This window comes from Macaca mulatta, chromosome 7 (assembly GCF_049350105.2).
Source record: "Macaca mulatta isolate MMU2019108-1 chromosome 7, T2T-MMU8v2.0, whole genome shotgun sequence".
Lineage (NCBI taxonomy): Eukaryota > Metazoa > Chordata > Mammalia > Primates > Cercopithecidae > Macaca > Macaca mulatta.
In genome coordinates, this window is record NC_133412.1 from 49,756,801 (window position 1) to 49,782,064 (window position 25,264).

The window sequence follows — 25,264 nt, forward strand, 5'->3', positions numbered from 1 at the left end:
GCGCTTGCGCGGGCACGCCCCATTTCCTAGGCCCCAGGCCGCCCCGCCCAAATTTTTCTTCCTCACCTTACGGCAGAGCGGGGAACTCTGCCTTAGATTCTCCCTGTACTGGAGAGGGATGTCGCAAGGTTGGGGAAGAAACCTCTGGGTTTGCGACCGTAGCTGTCGATTTCCGGCCAATACAGAGGTGTCTGAAGGCTGGTTGGGGTGGTGAGGCCCGAGGCAGGTAAGAAGCCTCCTCCCCACTTTGGTTTGTCTCAGTTTGTCCCGGCAGTGGATCGCTTCCCCATTCACTCAGATTCTGGCGTATCTGTGCTCCCTCCCGATTCTGGACCTGGATTCTCAGCGCCGCCGGTCACAGCCCCCGCCCCCTTTCAAACACGCACGCTCTCTCCTCCCACCCACCCTCATTGTCCCCGCCCCGACCTCCGTTTCCAAGTCTTCGTTTCCATTCATTCCTCAGACTTTTTCACTGAGTGGTTTCCATGTCTTGGGTTCCAGAATGTCAGAGGCGAATGAAATAGTATCAGCTTTTTGAAGTGCTTTTATATAGGAGACCGTGAGAGAATCCGCAGTAGTAGTACAATAAAGTGATAATTGAGAAAAATGCACGGGATGCTGTCTGCGCACAGAAGAGGGGTCCCAGGTTGTGTAGGAGGAGAACGTGAGGAAGCCCTTTCCAAGGTGACTTTTGGGTCACTTTTAGAGGACTGTGTTAAAAGACTAGTGATCCAGTACCTGGTCAAAGAAATAAGAGAGGAGGTAAAAGAATAACGGGTGCAAAAGCATGTGACAGTGGTGGTTTGAAAGAGTCAAAAGAAAAGTAAAATCTGATGGAAACCGTACTGTAGACTTCCCTTTAAAGAAGCATCATTATAAAGTGAGGGAAATGAGGAACCAGAATATGGCCCTCAGGAATGTTTTCTGTTTAGGTAGAAGACTCAAAAGTGTACACGAAACCGAGAAGTGGACTCTTCGAGGGTGAGGGAGGCTAATTTACAAGATCGAGAGCACTAGTGGAAAACAACCTTGTATGTGCATTTCAATCACCTGGGAAACTGTTAAAACCAATACTGTTGCCCCACTCTAGACCAATTAAATTCTGTGTTTTGCCAGGTGTCAGTACTGTTTTAAAGCTCCACAGGTGACTCTAATGCTAAAGATTGAGACCCACTAAACTAGAGAGAAGTTGAGGGAGTTGGCTCTGTAACATTAAGATGGAGGTCATTTAACTATGGAGAGGCTTGGAGATGGAATGAGAAACTTGAGTGGCGTTATGTTTTGAATAACTGGTCTGGGAAATGGGAGAAGGAGCCACTCTTGCCTTTCCCTTCAGCACTGTTCATTCCTCAGTGTTTATCAGGTCCAACTTAGTTACTCGTCTCTTTGCTCTCCCTTTCCCTTCCATCCAGAATTAGTCAGCTGTTGTCTCCAGCCTTACCGCTCAAAGGCCATCCCCGAATCTGTCCCCAAAAATGATCAGAGCTAAGCCAATTTATGAGATGCAGAGACCAACATCCAGAGCTAAGCCAATTTATGAGATGCAAAGACCAACATCCACTCCCGTGAGATTACTACATACAGTGCCTTGCCAATTTAGAATCTTTTTCTGTTATTTATCATTTAAATTAGTAATGAGATATAAAGATATTTAAAATACAGCTCTATTAGGATCGAAAATTACCGTATTAGGGACAACTAGGCCTTTAAACAAAGAATTAGCAGGCAGAGAAGCTGTATGAGGTAAAGACCAAGACAGTGTATGGCTGCTATGTATTAACTAGGGTTAATCCAAAAACCTGTCTATCTGACCCAGATAAGAACGAGTTATTGTTGTCTAGTAAAGCTAGAGCATAGCATGGAGAGTAGAGGTGGGACAGAGATGAAGATGATAAAGTGGGTGTGAACAGATTATGAGGAGCCTTGAATTCCATGGTGAAGAGTTTAGATTATATATGATACTAGAAACAATTGATAAGTACAAAAAAGGTTCTTAACCTCTTTTACCCAGTGGACCTCGTTGGCAGTCCAGCTTATAGACTTAGTCTCAGAAAAATGTTCTTAAATGTATAAAATAGAATACATACTAATATAAAGGAAACTAATTTTTTTAAGTTTTTAAAATATTAAATGTGTGATATATATGCACTTTATGCATCAAATAAAATCTGGCAGCAGGTCTAATTATATAATTTCTAAGTAATGATGACTATATATTTTGAAATGCCTGCAGCAACTTTAATGTGATGTGAAAATATCAGATTTCTATTGGAAAAAATAGAGAATGCTAATACTGTAGTTTATGGTCCACACTTATTGAAGAAATGCTAAATTTCAGCTACTGATTATTGAAAACAAATTGTTTTCCCAGTCTAAGTTCACAGAACCCTGATATTCTAGCCACATCCTGGTCTATGGATCCTAAGTTTAAAAATATCTCAGTGTAATGGTTTTAATCTAGAGCATGACATCAAATCTATGTTTCAGAAAAATGATGAAGCAGTGTTCACTTCCCAGCCTCTCTGCTGGGATGAGAAGCTGGCTGTTTTCTTCTGTGTCTCCTTTACCTCTGGGGCAGCAACCAGTACTATCCCACTGTTTCCTAATAACCGGGGCCTGCAGAGGGACTAAGCTTGTGGATGTATATATCTGTGAGAGCAATACCAGAAAATAAATCAGGAAAGGTAGATTGGGGCTATTTTTGTGGAAATCATTGAATGCCAGGCTATAATTTGTAGTTAATTTGGTAGACAATGGAGGGTTGTTAAAATTTTTGGAGTAGAATAATGTGATTAAAGTTCTGTTTGAAAATCTAGAATAATGTGCAGGTTAGATCATCTAAAGAGAAGATAGGAATGAAGAGACTAGACCAATAAGTTAATTTTTAAAAAACGGAATCTTGGGCCAGGTGCAGTGGCTCAGGCCTGTAATCCCAGGACTTGGGGAGGCTGAGGCAGGAGGATCACTTGAGCCCAGGAGTTCAAGACCAGCCTGGGCAACAAAGTGAGACCCTGTCTCTCCAAAAAAATATAAAAAAGAAGAAGAAAATTAGCCAGACATAGTGGTGCCTGCCTGTGGTCCCATCTACATGGGAGACTGAAGCAGGAGGATTACATGAGCCCAGGAGGTCGAGGCTGAAGTGTTCATGCCACTGCACTCCAGCCTGAGTGACAGAGAAAGAGCCTGTCTCAAAAAAAAAATCTTGAGGTGATCTCTAGAGAGTCTGCTAAATTCCTTTATTTCCACAGTGTGCTGACCAGGCTAGAGTAACATACATTGGAATAAATTGCATACCTTTCAACAGGAATATATACCCCAGTGTGGAAGTCAGTTAACATTTTATGTGGTCAAGAGGCTAGCCCAGTCTTTTGAATTATAAATGATATTGTTAGTACTTCTAATAAAGCAATGGCCTTACCATAAGTTCACAGATCTTGCCAAGGCCTTCCTCAGTCAAATTCCATCTATACCTGTGAGTCCTACATTTCTGACTTTTAAAAGTCAGAACTCCTCTCTCTCTGCCAATTCCTTAAACTTCTTGGATGGGAAAGAAGTTTAGTTTAAACACATTAGCAAAGAACGGAAAGTCCTCAAGGCCCAGGCAGCCCATCTCCTTCGAAACTGATCAATACCAGACTATAAAAACTTACTGCTCAAATCCAGCTAGTACCCAAATTATGTACTTTTTAAACGTATTCTAAAGAATTGAATTTGGGGTTCAGGTATTACTGATCCAAATGAGTCCTATAAAATTAATTTCCAGAACTAGGTTCTCAGAGAGGCCACCATTACCACCTTCTTCAGCGTGACTAGCCTATAGTGACTTTCTGTCCATCAAATAATTGGAGGCCATCTGGGTGGTGATACGAAAAATCAAGTTTATGGAGAACTTGAGGTTCAGCTATCTGATACGTTTTGCAGGAGGAGGAGGAGTGGGTCTATCTGAAATCAGAAATAATACTTTTATGAGGCTTTTTAATGATTTTTATTACTTACAGAAAATTTCTGAGAGTTCCTTTCTCTGGCTCCCAATTAAATGGCTTACTCCACAATCAACTTATATAAGCACTGGATCATTGTCTTGATCCCAAAAAATTTGTCCCAACTGTAGTTACCATTTTGAGCATCTGTGTTATTGTTTGAAAACCTTAGGCTTGCTTTCCCTGACGGCCAGTGAATAAAACTCTCAAAGAGGTGTGATTCATTACTCATTCATTCATTAGATATTTATTGAACCTCTACTATGTGCCAGGCACATTTTTGAAACCCACTAATGAGCAATTTGTAATGACAATTTACCTTTTAACTATCTATGAGAAAAGTAACTTGCCAGGATTTGAAATCCTCAGAACAAATGAGATTAAAAGATCATATTTTTTTATGTTCTTTCAAATAGTGTGTTTGCATAGAGCTGCCATGTGCTGACCACAGTGATTATCTGTGAAATGAGGTAAATCGTGGCTTTAGCTTAACCACTCCTTATCAGACTTTGTTACCACATGTACTAAAATAAAGTTCTATCTACACCTTTATAAAATATTATCTTACACAGATGTCTTATTAATTCTAATGGCCTCTCCACACCTGGCCCTCACTCCTAGTCATTTCAAAGTTTGCAATTGTGTAAAGTCATTTCTCAGAAAATTTGAAGCAAAACTAAGTCACCACAAGAAAAACTTGGTATCTACCAGGTTTATATTGAGGACAAAAACTGTGACACAATTACAAATGGAACTTTTTTTTTTTTTTTTTTTTTTTTTTTTGAAATAGAGTTTTGCTCTTCTTCCCCAGGCTGGAGTGCAATGGCGTGCTCTCGGCTCACCACAACCGCCACCTCCCGGGTTCAAGCGATTCTCCTGCCTCAGCCTCCCGAGTAGCTAGGCTTACAGTTGTGTACTACCACGCTTGGCTAATTTTGTATTTTTAGTAGAGACAGGGTTTCTCCATGTTGGTCAGGCTGATCTAGAACTCCCGACCTCAGGTGATCCAGCCACCTTGGCCTCCCAAAGTGCAGGGATTATAGGCATGAGCCACCACACCCAGCCTACAAATGGAACTCTTGAGGTAGAAATGGTAGACCAGGAATAAAATTATTTTCATGGTCAATGACATCTTAGCCATTGATCGCTGTGCCTAGTTCCAGAGCAATAAATGGAGAGCCTTGGTGTTAGATGAAATCCTAAAAAGTCACCTGTTTTATCTCCTTGGCCCCAGGCGGAATAAAGTGGAATTTATAGCAATAGAGTTACCAAGCATCATCGTCACACCAAGTGGATTTTGTACTTTGAGAGCTGAATTCCTCTGTGAAATATTGATGTTATAGGAATGTTGTTTAAATTCATAATTCATTTATACAATTGAGAATATTTCTTACATTTATAACAGTGTTGTGTTTTCCTGAGTTTTTCAAGATACGTTTCACTTCCGTATTTTGCTCCCTCAGGAAAAATATTTATTTATTAAAACTCTAGTTTGTCAGGCACTGAAGGTAGAAGGATGAGTAAAATCTAATCTGTGTACTCAAGAGGGTAATATAATAAATCTTGATGGTCATTCTTACATGCCACGTTATACAGATCTCCAGATGACTTAGGCTTAGTTTTAAAAGGAAATGTTTAATTGGGGGGAAATTGAAACCCCAAAAAAAAGCCATGAACTTCCTTCCTGAAAATATTTTTGCCATAAAAAGCATATTTGGTCTTGGATGTGATTCCTTTTGTGAAAGTGCAAGTTGAATCAGACATTAGAAGTTGGACATAATCTTCTAATTTTAGTAAATATCAAATTATTTTTAAATATTTGTGTTTGAACATTTATGGAAAAGAGATTAGATTTACCTGTTTTATCCAGAGGACAGAAGTAAGACTCAGAAGTTGAAAAAATGGAAATACTTTATGTCATTGTAAGAGTGGGAACTGGTACATCTTTTCTTCCTCTTCAGTGAAATCACTGTATTTACTAATTATGTGTTCATTATTAAGAGAAGGGGAAAAATTAAAGCACAGTATCAAAAGGTAGAAGGAAAAAGGCAAAAAAGTATTAATCCTATTTCTTAAAATGATATTTACACTTGATGGATATCGTTCTTGATTATTTTTGTGTGTATTTTTATCATATACAGATGTTTATATCAAAGCACATTATGAACATTTTTCTGTTAATAAATTTGTATTGATAATATTATATGTAATGGCTGAAAACTATTCCATCATGTGGAAACCCTGTTATTTAATTTACCAGTCCTTTTTTGAACTCCAGGTTGTTTCCAGTTTTTCTGTTATAAATACTGCCATGTGACTTGTTGAATTTTTGCACACATTGTTAATGTTTCCCTTAAGATAAATGTATGAAAGTATAATACCTACATATATAAATTTCTTAAGAATTCCAATATAATGGCAAATTACCCTTGAAAACACTTGCATGTATGACACTCCTATCAAAATGAGGCATCATTTACTCATTTCCCATAATCTCTCAGCAATGCTAGTTTTTATTAGTTTTCTTCATCTTTGCTAACTCGACAGGTAAAAAAATGAAATTTTAACTTGCATTTATTTGATTACTACTCTGATGTCCAGTGTCTCTTCATGTGTTTATTGACCAGCCATGTAAGTGTATTAACTAATATTTTCTAACAATTTTTTTAACTTTTTAATATTTAAATTTGTATTCTATCTAAAAAATAATTTGATATAAGGTATGAGGTAAAACTCTTTACTTTTTTAATCAAATAGTTAACAAGTTGTGCCAACGCTACTTATTAAAAAATCCAGCAAGCATATCCCATACTTCAATACACAGATAATAAAAGTACTATTAGATATTCCTCCAAAAAAAGAAAGAGGATTTCATGGTCAAATAAGTTTGGGAAAAGATCATACCAAAAAAAGTTAAAATTTTTTATCGTCAAAGTCTCATTAGCTTCTAGTGTGTGTGTGTGTGCATTAGGAGTTAGCATTCCCTAATTTAATTAACCATGTAATCTTTTTTCTTTTTTATTTCTTTATTTTGAGATGGAGTCTCACTCTGTCACCCAAGCTGTAGTGCAGTGGGGTGATCTCGGCTCACTGCAACCTCTGCCTCCCAGGTTCAAGCAATTCTCCTGCCTCAACCTCCCAAGTAACGGAAATTACAAGCACGCACCATCATGCCCAATTTGTTTTTGTATTTTTCAGTAGAGACAGGGTCTTGCCATATTGGCCAGACTGGTCTCGAGCTCCTGACCTCAGGTGATCTGCCTGCCTCGGCCTCCCAAAGTGCTGGGATTATAGGTGTGAGCTATTTTTTTAAACCATGTAATCCCACTTCATAGGTATTTCAGCAAATACCTATGAAAGCCTATGGAACTGAGCTGTCCAGTATACTAGCACTAGCCACGTGTGGCTATTTAAATTTTAGTTAATTAAAATTAGTCAATTCTTCAGTCACACTGACCATATTTCAAGAACTCAATAGCCACAAGGAGCTAGTGGCTACTGTATTGAACATTTTGCAGATCAAAGAAAATTTCTGGGCCAGGCACCGTGGCTCATGCCTATAATCCCAGCACATTGAGAGGCCGAGGCGGGTGGATCACGAGGTCAGGAATTCAAGACCAGCCTGCTCAAGCTGGTGAAACCCTGTGTCTACTAAAAAACTACAAAAATTAGCCAGGCGCAGTGGCAGGCGCCTGTAATCTCAGCTACTCGGGAGGCTGAAGCAGGAGAATCACTTGAACCCGGGCGGCAGAGGTTGCAGTGAGCCAAGGTCACGCCACTACACTCCAGCCTGAGCGACGGAGTGAGACTCCATCTCAAAAAATAAAAAAAGAAAATTTCTGTCACAAGAAGTCCTATTGGACAGCACTGCTATAGGAACATAATGTTCAGGGGAACACACAAACACGCTGAAAACGCTAGAATAATCCATAATTTCTCTGTTGATTTGTCAGGCAAACATGATTTCTACTAAACTACGAGAACAGACTCTCTCATTGATTTGTAAAGACTCCGTCATCATATTTAAAATTTCTTATCTACATATGAATTTTTTTATTCTATTGATTTATCTATTTCTGCTCCAATACCACACCCCTAGTTTTAAGTCAAGGTTCTGCACCTTTCTCCCTGAGAGCAGAAATGAATTCTTGCATGGAGTTGGAAATTAAATTAGAAGTGATAGTAAAGGCCCTTTCACTTCCCAGACTCTGTAAATGTAAACATTTCTCTGCCGAACTTGATTTATATTATGTTGAGCTGTATACTCATGTATTCATTTACTCTACATTTATTTATTGAGTACCTGCCTGACAAGCACTGTTTTAGGCCCTGGGGTTAAAATGGCAAACAAGGCAGACAGGGCCCCTTGTCGTCTTATTTTCATAGAGCTTACATTCTTGTTTTGGAAAGGGAAAGAGAAGAGGCAGGGGGAGGAAAAAAGAATATGAACCGATAAATAAATTAAAAACTATCACATAGTCATCAGTGCTATTCAAGGAATTGAAATTAGAGTGATAGTAACTGGTGGCCTCTTTATTTTGGCTGCCCTGAGACCTCTGTGACTTAGTGGCATTTAAACTAAGATCTGTCCAACAGAAGGAGCTAACTCCTAGAAGGTCCAGGCACAACTTGTACCACCCTCAGGAGGGAAAAAGCTTGGTGTATTTGAGGAATAAAAAGAAAGTCTTTGTGGCTGGGGCTTAGTGGACAAGCAGGGAGATAGGAGGAGATAAGGTTGGAGAAATAGCTGAAGCCACATTTTCATGTAGGGTTTTGTAAACTAGGGTACGGAATTTTCATTTTTTTCCGAGTATGATAGTGAGCTACTAGAGAGTCCTAAGCAGGAAACAGACCTGACCTAATTTAAATGTTTAAACAATTATTTTGATGGAAAATTTATTGGCAGGGTCAGTAGTATAAATAGGAGACCTCTTAGGCTAGGTCAGGAAAGAAATGGTGATAGATTTGACTAAGGTAATAATAGTGAAGATGGAAAGCACTGGACAGATTTAGAACATTTAGGCTATAGAATCAACAGGACTTGTTGTCAATTGGATTTGAGGTGTGAAGACAGTAGAAAACTCTGGGATGAGCCTGGACAACACAGGGAGACCCTGCCTCTATTTTAAAAAAAAATTTTTACTTAGCCAGACATGGTGGTATGCACCTATAGTGCATATAGCTACTTGGAAGGTCAAGATGGGAGGATCACTTGAGCCCATCAGTTAAAGGCTGCAGTGAGCTATGACTGTGCCACTGCACTCCATCCTGGGCAACAGAGTGAGACGTTTTCAAAGAAGGAAAGAAAGAGGGAGAGGGGAGAGGGGGAGGGGAAGGTAGGAAGAAAAAACAGAGAGGAGAGAGAGAGAGAAAGAAAAAAACTAACTCTTGAATGATGTCTGTAATCCATTATATAGTAACCAGGTTCAGTTTTCAGTCTGATTATGGCAGGCAAAATTGGGACACATAAGACATCAGTAAATATATTTTAACCAAATGAATAAATTTGCTTTAATAAATGTTTCTCTCCTGTACACATTTAAGCTGCTAAAGCATAAGCTTGTGCTCATTCCTTTATTATTAGGGAATCTGGTTCCTAAGAATTTGAGGTTTATGTCACAAACACATCAGCTGTAAGTAGTTATTAGACTGTTCCCCTGAAGTATCCAAGCCAACAGAGGAAACTGAATGAAACAGAAAAAATTGCCTGCCACAGTTGCAAAAGTTCTATGAGACTCTCATATTTTATTTTTAAATTTCATGCTGATTTTGCATTTTATGCCCAAGTTTATGTTAATAATTAAAATATTTTTAGTTGCTGATTTAAATGTTTTAAGTCAATGATTAAGTTGTTTAGCTCTTTCCCCTAAAGTTGGTCAAATTAAAGCTCTAGGAAGATGCTCTGTGATTAACTTGTGTTTGTTTCTTGGACTTTGTTGCTATCTGCTGGCACATGGGCATGTATCCATTTAGAGAAGCATAGATGCGTCTCTGAGCATTTGTAGTTTGGTACAACTTAAAATCGTAGCCAAAGGGAGTGAGGAAGGCAATTGCATTTAGAAACAACTGACTTTTATAATCTGCACTTACTTTGTAATGTTTTTAAAAAACATACTTGAATGAGGCTGTTTCTCTCTCTCTTTTTTTAAGGAACGCTTACTGAATAATTAGAAAAAAATGAGTAAAGGTCACAATTCTGGAGAAGTATGTTTTCAGTAAAACAAATTTATCTGGAGCACTACTTAATTCAATAGCCAACAGGCTTATTTTCCCTGAAGTTTTGAGAATTGCTGTATACCATATAAAATGCTTGTTAATTTAAGACTCTAATATATATTTTAATCCCATAAAATAAATACTTATACAAAATAGACAATTATCATTAATAGCCATTGTAAATTAGTATTTTTAAGCATTTCCATTCATTAAAAATCCAGATTGAGTCCGGGTGAGGTAGCTCACGCCTATCATCCCAGCACTTTGGGAGGGCTAGACAGGAGGATCACTGGAGCCCAGGAGTTCAAGACCAGCCTGGGCAGCATAGTGAGACCTCATCTCTACAAATTTTTTTTTTTTTTTTCAGTCAGTTTCGCTGTTGATGCCCAGGCTGGAGTGCAATGGTGCGATCTCGGCTCACCACAGCCTCTACCTCCCGGGTTCAAGCGATTCTCCTGCCTCAGCCTTCCAGGTTCAAGCAATTCTCCTGCCTCAGCCTCCCGTGTAGCTGGGATTACAGGCATGCGCCACCACGCCAGCTAATTTTGTATTTTTTTTTCTTTAGTAGAGACCGGCTTTCTCCATGTTGGTCAGGCTGGTGTCGACCTCCTGACCTCAGGTGATCTGCCCACCTCGGCCTCCCAAAGTGCTGGGATCACAGGCATGAGCCTCTGCGTCCGGCCACATTTTTTCCTTTTTTTAATTAGCCAGGCGTGGTGACAGGCACCTGTGGTCCCCGCTACTCAGGAGGCTAAGGCAGGAGGATCACTTGAGCCCAGGAGGTCGAGGCTGCAGTGGCCATGATTGCACCACTGCACTCCAGCCTGGGTGACAGAGTGTGAGACCCTGTCTCAAAAAAAGAAAAAAAAAAAAAAATCCAGACTGAAACAGCAGTAACACCTCCAGTTAAAAGTTAATCTGGCCAGGTGCCGTAGCTCACACCTATAACCCCAGCATTTTGGGAGGCCAAGGTGGTGGATCACCCGAGATCAGGAGTTCGAGACCAGCCTGGCCAACATGGTGAAACCCCGCCTCTACTAAAAATATATATATAAAAAATTAGCCAAGCATGGTGGTGGGCGCCTGTAATCCCAGCTACTCGGGAGGCTCAGGCAGGAGAATTGCTTGAACCTGGGAGGCAGAGGTTACAGTGACCTGAGATCATGCCACTGCACTCCAGGCTAGGCAAAAAGAGCAAAACTCCATCTCAAAAGAAAAAAAAGTTAATGAATTCAATATTAGCTTCATTTAGTTACAGAAGTCGGAAGATACGGCCGGGCGCGGTGGCTCACGCCTGTAATCCCAGCACTTTGGGAGGCCGAGGCGGGTGGATCACAAGGTCAGGAGATCGAGACCACGGTGAAACCCCGTCTCTACTAAAAATACAAAAAATGTGGCGGGCGCCTGTAGTCCCAGCTACTCAGGAGGCTGAGGCAGGAGAATGGCGTAAACCCAGGAGGCGGAGCTTGCAGTGAGCCGAGATCGCGCCACTGCACTCCAGCCTGGGCGACAGAGCGAGACTCCGTCTCAAAAAACAAAAAAACAAACAAACAAAAAAAAGAAGTCGGAAGATACAATAAACTAACCCCTGTAATCACAGGATTTGTGTATACTGACAATACATTAACATCATTGCTTCACTCAGATTGAGAGAACAATTTTCCCTGGATTTCACATTTGCTCTCCTTATGCCAAAGATAAAGCACAAGAGCAGAGTCATGCCATGGCTAGTTTCATCTTTGATCACTTTGTGGCTTTATGTAAAGAGACAAGTGCTTTATTTTCAAGAAATCTTTGGGGTCCATTATTGCCACCTCAAATATAGGGAACAGGGAAGGAAACTGACTTTTTTTGAGAGTCTACTGTAGACCAGACAACGTGCTGAGTGTTTTCACTCATGTTTTTAATTCGTGTAACAACCTGTGATTATGTTATTACTACCTAATCTTACAGATGAGGAAAATGAGGCCCAGAAAGAGGATGAATAACTTGCCCACGATCACTTAAATAGTAAGTGGCAAAGTCAGAGCCTAGACCCAAGACTTCCTAGCCCCAAAACATAGAGCTATAATATATTTGGTAAGATTTTACAAATAGAACTATGAGGAGGTCATTGGCTCCCCAGTTCACTCACTTTTCTTGCCCTTCCCCTAGTCTTGCTTACCATCCACCAAGACCAAGTACACAGATCTTTTAACTCTGAACAAATTTACTAGTAACAACAGAACAATAAAGGATAACAGGCAAAACACAAAACCAGAGAATAAGGATATTACAAAGAATACAGAAATCTTAAGTGGCCTTATTTCTTTTTTTCCCATAATCTAGATTTTCTGACTTCCCTTTAAAAATATTTCATTCATCTGGCAAACATTTATTGCACTTCTGATATGCCAGGCACAGTACTCACTACATAGAAAAGAAATATTCATAAATGATTCTAGATGGCTCCTGGTTTTTTGCTAAGGTCCCCTTCCGTCTCCTTTTCTCCCACCTCATTGATAATATTATTATCATCGTCTCACTCACCCCAACTGAAACCTTCAGACCATTTCGTAATTCTTTTTTTTTTTTTTTTTTTTTTTGGAAACGGAGTCTCACTCTATCCCCCAGGCTGGAAGCAAGTGGCACAGTCTCGGCTCATTGCAACCTCCGCCTCCTGGCCTCATAATTCTTTTTTATCTACCCTCCTCTGATCACTTATTGAGTCTTATTGATGCTCTGTCTACAATATCTATTCCTCCACATTCCTACTATCATTTCTCCTGCTTTAGGTCATTACCTCCTACCTTTACTTGCAATAAAAATCTAATTGGGCCGGGCACAGTGGCTCATGCCTGTAATCCCAGCACTTGGGGAGGCTGAGGCGGGTGGATCATCTGAGGTCAGGAATTCGAGACCAGCCTGGCCAACATGGTGAAACCCCATCTCTACTAAAAATACAAAAATTAACCAGGCATGGTGCCAGGCACCTGTAATCCCAGCTACTCGGGAGGTTGAGACAGGAGAATCGCTTGAACCCAGGAGGCAGAGGTTGCAGTGAGCCAAGATCGCGCCACTGCACTCCAGCCTGGGCGACAGAGTGAGACTCCACCTCAAAAAAAAAAGAAAAAATCTAATTGAGCTCTGCTTTCCATTTTTCCCCCTACCAATTAGTTCTATATATTATGGCTGAATTATTACCTTCCCAAAGCATTGACCCAGCCATTAATGGCTCCCATTTCCTCCAGTATAAATTTCAAACTCCTTCACCGCAATTCAGTCTGTCACCACTTAGCTTCTAAGAATCCTCTAATATTTGCCTGTACCCCTACTACTCCCACTTCATTCTAGCCATGCTAGACTATTCAGGATTCTCTCCACATTTGAAAGCACTTTCTTTGCCTCTCTGTCTTCCCCATGCATCCAACTCCACTTGCCCTTCAAGAGCCCACTTTTATGCCCCTTTCCTCAAAGCCATTTCTGATCCGAGCACTCATGCCTTTTCATCCTGTTAGCCAGATTATTCTTTTTGTGAATTCCCATACATTCTGTGTGTGCCTCTTATGGATTTCTTATCTCATTGACTACAAACCACCTTATACATCTTTGTATCTCCCATAGGACCTAATATTAGGTGCTCAGTAGGTATTTATTGACTAAAAGAATTGCATATGCAGTATATGTTCATTATAACAAAATAGGTTTAAGCTCAGTAAGGGTAGAAACTATTTCATTCTCATTCTGTATTGCCACCCCCTGGCACAAAGGAGAACACTCAGTAAACATTTGTTAAGTGAAGTACATTACAGTTATCAGTCATTAGGTTATAAATTACTGATGCCGTAATTTATACCTAGGAACACTTTTTGTCTTTTTTGTTTGTTTGTTTATTTGTTCTTGGGGTTTTTTTTCTGTTTTTTTTTTTGTTGTTGTTGTTGTTGTTGTTGTTTTTGGATGGAGTCTCACTCGGTCACCCAGGCTGAAGTGCAGTGGCGCTGTCTAGGCTCACTACAACCTCTGCCTCCTGGGTTCAAGCTGTTCTTGTGCCTTAGTCTCCCTAGTAGCTAGGACTACAGGCACCACCACCATGCTGGCTTATTTTTTGTATTTTAGTAGAGACGGGGTTTCACCATGTTGCCCTGGCTGCTCTGGAACTCCTAATCTCAGGCAATTTGCCTGCCTTGGCCTTATGTTGTATTTTAAAATCCTAGTTATGTATGTTTCTTTATTTTATATTGACAAATACCACATGATAAAGGTCATGTATTCTTATTCTCACTTTAAGCTGGGCACAGTGGCTCACACCTGTATTCCCAACATTTTGTGGGGCACAGGCAGGAGGATCACTTGAGCTCGGGAGTTTGAAACTAGTCTGGGCAACAAAGTGAGACTCTGTATCTACAAAAATTTAAAAATTAGCCAGGCATGGTGGTATGCACCTGCAGTCCTAGCTACTCTGGAGGCAGAAGCAGGAAACTCGCTTGAACCTAGGAGTTTGAGCCTGCTCCGAGCTATGATTGCACCACTGTGCTCCAGCCTGAGCAACAGAGCGAAACCCTGTCTTTAATATAAAAATAAAAAATACTGCCTTTTGGCCCAAAACACCATCTTCCAGTAATTTGCCAAAATGACTAACACAAAGGGAAAGAGGAGAGGCATCCAATATATCTTCTCTAGGCCTTGGAAAAAACATGGAGTTGTTCCTTTGGCCACATAATGTGAATCTATAAGAAATATGATATTGTAGACATCAAGGGAATGGATACTATTCAAAAAGGAATGCCCCACAAGTGTTACCATGGCAAACTGGAAGAGCTTACAGTGATACCCAGCATGCTGTTGGCATTGTTGTAAACAAACAAGGGCAAGATTCTTGCCAAGAGAATTAACGTGCATATTGAGCGCATTAAGCACTCTGAGAACAGAGATAGCTTCCTGAAATCGTGAAGGAAAATGATCGGAAAAAGAAGGAAGCCAAAGAGAAAGGTGCCTGGGTTCACCTGAAGCACTAGCCTGCTCCACCCAGAGAAGCACACTTTTTTGTTTTTTGTTTGTTTTTGAGTAAGAGTCTTGCTCTGTTGCCCAGGCTGGAGTGCGATGGCGTGAACTCAACTCACTGCAAGCTCCCCCTCCCGCGTTCAAGCATTTTTGCTGCCTCAGCCTCCCGAGTAGTTGGGATTACAGGCACCCACCACCACGCCTGGCTAATTTTTGTATTTTTAGTAGAGACGAGGTTTCGCCATGTTGGTCAGGCTGGTTTCGAACTCCTGGCTTCAAGTGCTCCACCCATCTCGGCCTCCCAAAGTACTGGGATTACAGGCGTGACCCACTGTGCCCAGCCTCAGAGAAGCACACTTTGCGAGAAATAATAGAAAGAAGCCTGGGCTGCTGAATTCATGACATAGTAGGTGTTAAAAACAAAACAAAACAAAACAAAACTATGGACTATAAAAAATAAAAATAGAAAATGTTTTCACTTTACAGAAAAGGAAAGTGAGAGTTAAGGAAATTTAATTTATTTATGATCACACAGCCAATGAGTAACAGAATTGAATCTAAAATTCAAGTCTTCAAGTATGAAGTTTAGAGTTATTTTTCTTGGCCAAGGATGGGTTTGGCTAAAGGCTAGTTGAGTTATATTTGCATTAGAATTTTTGGAATTAAACTGTTGCTGTCATGCTGTATGGAACAGAATTAGGGCCTTAAGTAACATTTTGTCTATGTGCTGGGTATTTTAAAAATCAAACAGACAAAACACAAAAACTATTTCTGAAGAAAATCTCAGCCCAGCCTGTGGACATTCCCTTCAAGGTGAGAGATGACTGACTGTTGAGGCAGTCTTCTTATAGGCTCCTTTCCCTAGTTGGGTTGGTGTTGAAGAGTGGGTGTGATTTCAGCAGGCAGTGTAGAGAGTAAGTCTCCGGGTTTTTGCCAAGCTATATGACCTGGCACTCACAACTATGCAGTGTTTATTAAAGACATGGGAGACAGATGCTGTAGCCAGGGAGCAGTCATTCCGCCTTTATATTCATAAACTCTTACATCAAGTCACATCGACAAGCTGATTACCTAACCTCTGTCAAATTGCTTTCATTTGATTGATCTGTGCCCATTTGCCATAAGGCTAGATAGTAAAGCTTATTATAGGAAACAATCCTATCTAACTGTTTCATCTGTTGTAAGGATATTGTGAGGTACTATTTGTTATGATGCACCATGTCTTTTATGAAAATCTCTTGGCCGGGCGCGGTGGCTCAAGCCTGTAATCCCAGCACTTTGGGAGGCTGAGATGGGTGGATCACGAGGTCAGGAGATCGAGACCATCCTGGCTAACACAGTGAAACCCCGTCTCTACTAAAAAATACAAAAAACTAGCCGGGCGAGGTGGCGGGCGCCTGTAGTCCCAGCTACTTGGGAGGCTGAGGCAGGAGAATGGCGTGAATCCGGGAGGCGGAGCTTGCAGTGAGCTGAGATCCGGCCACTGCACTCCAGCCTGGGCGACAGAGCAAGACTCCGTCTCAAAAAAAAAAAAAAAGAAAATCTCTTGAGAAAAAACTATCGGACCATAATACAAAGAATTATTTTACCTCTCCTGAGCAATTGCTTTGTTTTTATCTTATGGACTTTGTGAATGTTTAACTTTGTCTGGTTAGATGCCAAAAAGCTTAGAGCCAAATTTGTGGCCCACTCATAACAAATGTGCTCTGTGGCTCATTAACTTCATTCTTGGCTCCAGTTTATGTCTCTCCATTAGTCTTTTTTTCTTAAGAAGATCCTAATTCATGCCATCTTATTATATATTTTTTCTTTTTTCTCATAAGCAGCCTTATGTTGTTTCTCAAGTAGTCAGATTATGATGTACTGCGTCTACATTAAACCATGTTGGATGTCCCTTCATCTACTTTGGGTTTTTTTCTTGAGGGGTGTATTGATTTTTCATACAGGTTTTTGCAGCATTTTGTTACACGAAAATGGTTATATCACGAAATTATTGCTCAATAGTGTAGTCAAGTGGTAAAATAACTGGTCTAATGGTCAGAATTGATTAAATTGATGTCATAATTCTAGTCTTGTCTTTTACAGCATTATTACTATTTTCTTATAATAGGCTTTTTTTGCACTCTCAATCTGCATGTGACGGTTTATTGCTGTGTGATTTTCAGAAATATTGTTGTGCTGCCAGGTCAGTGCATAACACCTAACTCTCTGTTAATTCTGTTGAGTCTGTTAGGCTCAAATATCCCACACCCATCAGACTTGTCTCACTTTGGGTCACAAGCATATTAATTTCATCACACAACTTGTCTTGCTTCTGCTCTAAGTTAGTCATTCTTTTATTTAAACAAGGTAATGTTAACGGATATTTGTTTTCAAACCTCATTTGCTTTGATTGGTTTGGAGCTCTATCTAGATTTTCTGATTATCTTACTAATGTCATCTAATTGATAAATACTACTATACAACTTTTTAAACTCTTTTAGTTTCTTTCAGGTAAAATTATTTGGTCTTCTCTACAACTTTCTAGGGTATGTAAGGTGGATATATGCCTTTTTTACAGATGGCATACAAAATGATTAAATGATTTTATATGCCATCTGTAAAAAAGGCCTATACCTTTTTAGAAAAACAAGGACAAAGTCATTTAAATGACTGCTCAAGATGATACCAGCAAATCAGTGGTAAAACTAGGACTAGACCCAGGTTTCCAGAATCTTATCCCATACTACCTTTTAAAAGAAGTCAAAAGAAGTTCTAACTTATATTGTAAACATTACGTCATCTTTATCATACCCCTTGAGGCTAAAGCTATGAAACAGGCAAACACATGTTATATCACTCATGCTCATAGCAGGGCAGAATCGGGAATGAATTTCATTTATATTAGTCTTATGATTTTCTGTTTTTAAAGTTACAGTTCCTTTTAACTACAGTCCTAATCACTTGTCACGTTCCATTATGGAAGGAAGAAGCAATATTTTTATCTTATCTTTTGAAAATTAATGTTGAGGCCGGGTACAGTGACTCATGCCTGTAATCCCAGCACTCTGGGAGGCCGAAGTGGGTGGATCACGAGGTCAGGAGATCGAGACCATCCTGGCTAACATGGTGAAACCCTGTCTCTACTAAAAATACAAAAAATTAGCTGGGCATTGTGGTGGGCCCCTGTAGTGCCAGCTGCTTGGGAGGTACTGAGGCAGGAGAATGGCGTGAACCCGGGAGGTGGAGCTTGCAGTGAGCCAGGATCGCGCCACTGCACTCCTGTCTGGTTGACAGTGTGAGACTCCTTCTCAAAAAAAAAAAAAAAGAGAGAGAAGAAAATTAACGTTGAAATGGAAACTATTTCCCTTGATAATTAGTAACTTTTTTCTTTAGATTCTTTGAATTTATCTTTAATATAATTTGTTATTATGCATATTCATTAAGGAGCCAAATAATACAGTTAATGGTATGTTGTTTGGTAAAACATTAGCTATAATTTTAACCAATTTCTGTGCTTCAAGAGGATATTTAAAATTCATGCTTACTGTGTACATGGCAATTTTCCAGTTTTCATTCTAATTGTTTACATGCAGCACATAAGCTAGAATTTCTTATAGTTACAGTTGACCCTTGAACAACACAGGGGCTAGGAGTGCCAACCCCCTATGCAGTCAAAATTCTAGATATAACTTTTTTTTTTTTTTTTTTGAGATGTAGTCTTGCTCTGTTGCCCAGGCTGGAGCGCAGTGGCATGATCTCAGCTCACTACAACCTCCGCCTTCCAGGTTCAAGCAATTCTCCCACCTCAGCCTCTCGAGTAGCTGGGATTACAGGCATGTCCCACCATACCTGGCTAATTTTTGTATTTTTAGTAGAGACGAGGTTTCACCGTGCTGGCCAGGCTGGTCTCAAACTCCTGACCTCAAGTGATCTGCCCACCTTGGCCTCCCAAAGTGCTGGGATTTCAGGCATGAGCCACCGCACCCGGCCTAGGTGTAGGATTTGACTCCCTAAAAACTTAAATACACTGGGCGTGGTGGCTCACACCTGTAATCCCAGCACTTTGGGAGGCTGAGGCGGGCAGACCATAAGGTTAGGAGTTCGAGACCAGCCTGGCCGATATGATGAAACCCTGTCTCTACTTAAAATACAAAAAAAATTAGCCGGGCGTGGTGGCACATGCCTGTAATCCCAGCTATTCGGGAGGCTGAGTCAGAAGAATTGCTTGAACCCAGGAGGCAGAGGTTGCAGGGAGCTGAGATCGTGCCACTGCACTCCAACCTGGGCAATAGAGTGAGACTCTGTCTCAAAAAAGAAAAAAAAAAAAACCTAACTACTAGTAGCCTACTGTTGACCAGAAGCCTTATCAATAACATAGCCAATTAACACACGTTTTGTAAATGTATTATATACTGCATTCTTACAATAAAGTAAGCTAGGGGAAAATATTAAGAAAATCATGAAGAAAAGAAAATATATTTACTATTCATTAAGTGGAAATGGATCATCATAAAGGTCTTCATCCTCCTCATCTTCATGTTGAGTAGGCTGAAGAGGAGGAGGAAGAGGAGCAATTTGTCTTGCTGTCTCAGGGGTGGCAGAGGCGGAAGAAAATCCATGTGTAAGTAGATCTGCACAGATCAAACCCACCTTGTCCAAGGGTCAACTGTGTATTTCTTTACCACAACCTATAAAAGTAACTACTATTTTCCAGCCCAATTTTACAGTCAGGTATTTATTGACAGTATTATTGTCTTCTGGCTCTTGTTCAGCTTCTGGAATTTCTGAGCAGCCCTCGTCAGTACAAGATGGACCCCGTAGTCTTGAGTTACATGGACAGTCTGCTGCGGCAATCAGATGTCTCACTATTGGATCCGCCAAGCTGGCTCAATGACCATATTATTGGGTTTGCCTTTGAGTACTTTGCCAACAGTCAGTTTCATGACTGCTCTGATGATGTCAGTTTCATCAGCCCTGAAGTCACCCAGTTCATCAAGTGCACTAGCAACCCAGCAGAGATCGCCATGTTCCTTGAACCACTGGACCTCCCCCACAAAAGAGTTGTATTTTTAGCCATCAATGATAACTCCAACCAGGCAGCCGGAGGAACCCACTGGAGTTTATTGGTCTACCTCCGAGATAAAAATAGCTTTTTTCATTATGATTCCCATAGCAGGAGCAACTCAGTCCACGCGAAGCAGGTAGCAGAGAAACTGGAAGCTTTCTTAGGCAGAAAAGGAGACAAACTGGCCTTTGTGGAAGAGAAAGCCCCTGCCCAACAAAACAGCTATGACTGTGGGATGTACGTGATATGTAACACTGAGGCCTTGTGTCAGAACTTCTTTAGGCAACAGACAGAATCACTGCTACAGCTACTCACCCCTACATACATCACAAAGAAGAGGGGAGAATGGAAAGATCTCATTGCCACACTTGCTAAAAAGTAACTATTGAAGTATATTTGTGACTTTTGAAGGCTCCTCTTTCTGCCCTTCCCCATTTGTTGGATGGCTGCAATCTCAGTGCCTGAGGGAAGATGCCTGGTAGAGGAAAGCTTAATACTCTTTTTCCTGAAAGAATATCATCCTCTGTGTTATCCCCATGGAACGTTTCACTTTAACCCTGACTTGAGAGCAATATGTTCTATGAAAATACCTTGAAATTGTACACCAAAACCTTATAACCAACTTATTTGAACATTTATTATACACAAGGTTCAAGTAAGACTTTTCTTATTGGTACATAATTAATTTCCTTTAGTCTCCCTTATCCACATTGGCTTTTTCTGGAGGAAAAGCAGTGATCTGTAAAACAAATCAAGAATATATTAAATCTAGAGGAATGCAGGGAAGAAAACTATAAAACAGAACCAAAAACTTGTTGCACAGCCTACATAATTAAGAGATCAACTGGCTGGAAGCAGATCAAGGCCTAACTTCATTTAAGACCTAAATATTATGAGACAGTTACTCGGTTTTATGTGATATCTCTTCCATTCACCATGCACAGGCTTTTCCAGCTATCTGCATAACGTTTGCAAATATTTGATAAAGATGATGTTACCCTGTCTTCCTCCATCTGATTCCTGGAATGCTTGAAGAAAGGGGAAATCTCGAGTAACCTCATTAAAATTAATGTCTGGTGGACCTCTCAGTTTGCTCACTGATTGGGTAGACTTGCTACTCTCGATTAATAACTGCTTTTCTCTGCCTTTTCTATTAGCCATGCACACACTTCCTCCTTATATCCAAAGTTATTTGCTTCTAAAATTCATAGTTGATACCTTCCCAAGGCTACCTGTTGTTTCAGATAAATAGTTGTGCTTCCTGATAGTTACAGGTTTTCCTCTCTATCCTTAATTCTGGCAGAATTGTTTTTAGTTATGTCATGGTAATTTCAGGATGATTTTGTATCTGAAACTTCACAGACTTAGAGTTGGTTTGTTTTTTAAACATAAAGGAAGAAAAGTTACCTTTCTCAGCCCTTTTACTTAATTAAAAATGCAAGGAATGTAATTTTTAAAATGTGGAACGAAGAGTAAAACAAAATGCTATGCCTCCAGAAACACTGATGTGTTTCAGTTGTTTCAAATAGTAAACAACCAGATGACATGTTGGGTACACACATTAATTCTATTCCTAATGAGAATTAGATTGCAAGGCATATAAGACTTGAAAACCAAAGATTAGCTTCAGCCATGAAACTTATTTCAGCTACCTCTCCAGCCTAACCCTGCCCCCAGCCCGCATGGCCCAAAATAACCTCACCACTCAGTGACCACAGAGAAAGTAACTTGGTTCCTTTTAGCCAAGAAGGGAAAACACAGTAAGGGTAAATAAGTACAGGTTACATAGCAGGCCTGAGTGAGCAGGAGTTGAAACTAAAAGTCAAAGAGAAAGCTATCAAAAAAAGTTTCCATTTCAAGTCAGTACATTTTGGATAAAAACCAGTCCTAATGGAAGATGGGGCTAGGAAAAAGATTAGGAACTGGCAGTCATCCATAGAGGTCAAATACAGAGGGAGGGACAGCAAGAGAAGTGACAAAGGTCGCTGATAGGCCACAAGTGTAGATAAAGATAAGAAAACAATGTTATTACAGTGACTGTTGACTTAGGCAGCTAATCTGGACTATTGAAGTCAAATCCTCTCTGGGAAAAGTTATCTTTCTGACAATGCAAAGTATGTTTATTTAAATATCAGAGTATCTTCAGTCTGAGAGTTAAAGCATATGAGAACAATCTTTCCTAACTCCCTAAGATTCATCTTATAAGTAATTTTTTTTAACTAAGGTTGTCTTTTAAATATATATAGAAAAATATATATACACACATGTATAGACATGTATATATATATATATGTATAATTATAAAAAAGGTATAATTACCTTTTCCAAATGCATTAGCCTGATTGGACTGTGCCACAGATTAGTGTCTTCTCATGAAATTTTGAGTATGTCATTTGTAAATGTTAGCATTATAAATGACAGGAGAATTTAAGAATTGACTTGTATTTCACTGGATACTATAGTACCCGGTAGGTTACACACCTGCTTGACCACATACCATTCATGTTACATGACACAAAATAGGAAAAAATCTTTTGCTGGTATTGCATTCCCTTCTCTCTTAGAGTCAAAAGGATCTATTCTGCAAAATTAGTCAAAATATTCAAAAGGAAAGCAGGTTTTTCAAAACTGGGCTAAGCAATTATCAAACTGAACTAACCTGTTTTCAGATATCCTGTTGTATTGCCCGGTAAGTCTACTCACACTTGTCCAACCCGTGAATCAATATGGAATTAAGAAAGGTTACCATATGTAAACCCAGCTATAAATGGTTGTAGAAAATGTAAGTATCAGTGGGTTTCCTATGTAATAGTATTTAAAACACAAATATTTCAACCATTTGGCCAGGTATATGTTGAAGTTCACAAGCACTGGTCCTAACTAGATCACATGAAGTGGATTATGTTTCTGATATGTACCTTATTATTTTGACTATATTATAATTTTACTATATCCCTATCGACCATATGTTTTAATAACACATTCCATTGAAATGACAAAGTAGAATTTCTCAGTTACATGGGGCAGGCCGGGCGCAATGGTTCATGCCTGTAATCCCAGGACTTTGGGAGGCCAACGTGGGCAGATCACCTGAGGTCAGGAGTTCAAGACCAGCCTGGCTAACATGGCGAAACCCCGTCTCTACTAAAAATACAAAAATTAGCCGGGCATGGTGGCGGGCACCTCTAATCCCAGCTACTTGGCAGACTGAGGCAGGAGAATCGCTTGAACGTGGGAGGCAGAGGTTGCAGTGAGTTGAGATTGCGCCACTGCACTCCAGCCTAGGCAACACAGCAAGACTCTATCTCAAAAAAAAAAAAAAAATTATTTACAAAAATGTACATGCTATGGTGTTAGAGCATGAATGTCAAATCCAGGCTCTGTCAGTGAGATTCAGTACTCTCATCTGCAAAATAAACCTTATCTTCCTTCTGTCCTGCTCAGTTCCATTTTAAGACTAACAACAAATTTGAAAACTTAGTTCTATATTGCTATGCAGCTAAACAGCTATGTAAAAAATGGCTGATAATTACTGTTATATACAAAAGAGAAACTTATTCCAGGACAGTGAATAGCAACAACTAACCTTTTTATCACTCTATACTGTTCAGGGTACTTTATGCACACATGCTATGCAAGTACCTTGCATATTATATATGCATCATTATATATATCACCATATATATAAAGTACCTTGTACATTTTTGAGGTTCTATAGAAATATATAATCTCATTAATTATTATGTTCTTATGTTTCAACAGGTACTGTTATTCTCATTTTATAAATAAACTCAGAAGCTCAGTCACATGGCCTCCATCTCGTCTCACACTTTTTCCACCTATTCCTTTCTCCCTGTCCTAGAAAATGGCAAGAACTCCACGTTTGAACATGTTAAATGTAGTCTAGCCTCAGTTTCTAAACTTCATATATTCAGCTGGTATGTTACAGAAACTAATAGTGAGAAATTGTCATCTGAATTAACTGCTAGGCAGCAGGACCTATATAATAACTGGCTTCGTTTTATATATTGTCATATTTGGATCAGCTCCTTATACTGCTCTGCTGGTGTAGGGCACCTTAAAAGCCCTACATTGGCCGGGCACGGTGGCTCACGCCTGTAATCCCAGCACTTTGGGAGGCGAAGTGGGCAGATCACGAGGTCAGGAGATTGAGACCAGCCTGGCTAACACGGTGAAACCCTGTCTCTACTAAAAATACAAAAGGAAATTAGCTGGGCGTGGTGGTGGGCGCCTTCTAGTCCCAGCTACTCAGGAGGCCGAGGCAGGAAAATGGCGTGAACCCGGGAGGTGGAGCTTGCAGTGAGCTGAGATCCTGCCACTGCACTCCAGCCTGGGCGACGCAGCAAGACTCCATCTCAAAAAAAAAAAAAAGAAAAAGAAAAACCCTACATTGTACGTCCTGTGTTAAATCACCTTTCATATTCCATGTATATGAAAGATGGGAAGTTGAACAAGAGCAGCAGCCTGGGGAATCTCCAAAAAAGAGGGCTTAAAGGAATTGCATCAAGTAAATGGGACTAAGCAAAGATGCTCTGCACAATAGTGGGAAAATTGGTCACTAAGTTCCACTATGAGGCTGAAATTCCACTTTGAGATGGAGTCTCACTCTATCACCCAGGCTGGAGTGTAGTGGTGTGATCTCAGCTCACTGCAACATCCGCCTCCAGGGCTCAACCAATTCTCCTGCCTCAGCCTCCCAAGTAGCTGGGACTACAGGTGCCTGCCACCACGCCCAGCTAATTTTTGTATTTTCAGTAGAGGTGGGGTTTCTCCATGTTGGCCAGGCTGGTCTTGAACTCCAGGCCTCAAGTGATCTGCCCGCCTCGGCCTCCCAAAGTGCTGGGATTAGAGGTGTGAACCACCACGCTCGGTGGAAAAATCAAGTTCTGAATACACTTAAATTTTCTTATGTAGGGAAAAATTAACATCTCAGAGTGTCAAACGAAGTGATAGTCATCTTCAGTGTCAGTAATAGGGAAGAGTTATCATTACTCTGGAAAAAATCTTAGAACCTGCAGTT

At 40.2% G+C, this 25,264-nt stretch overlaps 2 protein-coding genes and 1 long non-coding RNA gene across 11 annotated transcripts in view; 2 read left to right on the forward strand and 1 right to left on the reverse strand.

The window, feature by feature from the left end:
- The window catches only part of MYO9A (myosin IXA), a 306,752-nt gene extending 306,402 nt beyond the window's left edge, over nt 1-350 (reverse strand). For all 8 annotated transcript variants that reach the window (XM_077939666.1, XM_077939675.1, XM_077939671.1 and 5 more), the window contains exon 1: nt 67-350. The gene's annotated coding sequence lies outside the window, so the exon portion shown is untranslated. The remainder of the gene's footprint in view (nt 1-66) is intronic.
- Nucleotides 165-21,311, forward strand: SENP8 (SUMO peptidase family member, NEDD8 specific). Of its 2 annotated transcripts, XM_015142594.3 has the most exons (2): nt 165-226; nt 19,931-21,311. In XM_015142594.3, exon 2 carries the CDS (start codon nt 19,967-19,969, stop codon nt 20,603-20,605), a length of 639 nt encoding a protein of 212 aa, XP_014998080.3. In that variant the 5' UTR covers nt 165-226; nt 19,931-19,966; the 3' UTR covers nt 20,606-21,311.
- The window catches only part of LOC144329956 (uncharacterized), a 30,117-nt gene continuing 15,592 nt past the window's right edge, over nt 10,740-25,264 (forward strand). Inside the window, exon 1 of the long non-coding RNA XR_013395709.1 lies at nt 10,740-10,842. This is a non-coding gene — a long non-coding RNA (uncharacterized LOC144329956). The remainder of the gene's footprint in view (nt 10,843-25,264) is intronic.

Bases quoted from the DNA above. Each gene is read 5' to 3' on its own strand.
- SENP8 (XM_015142594.3), top strand. From the start codon at position 19,967: ATGGACCCCGTAGTCTTGAGTTACATGGACAGTCTGCTGCGGCAATCA.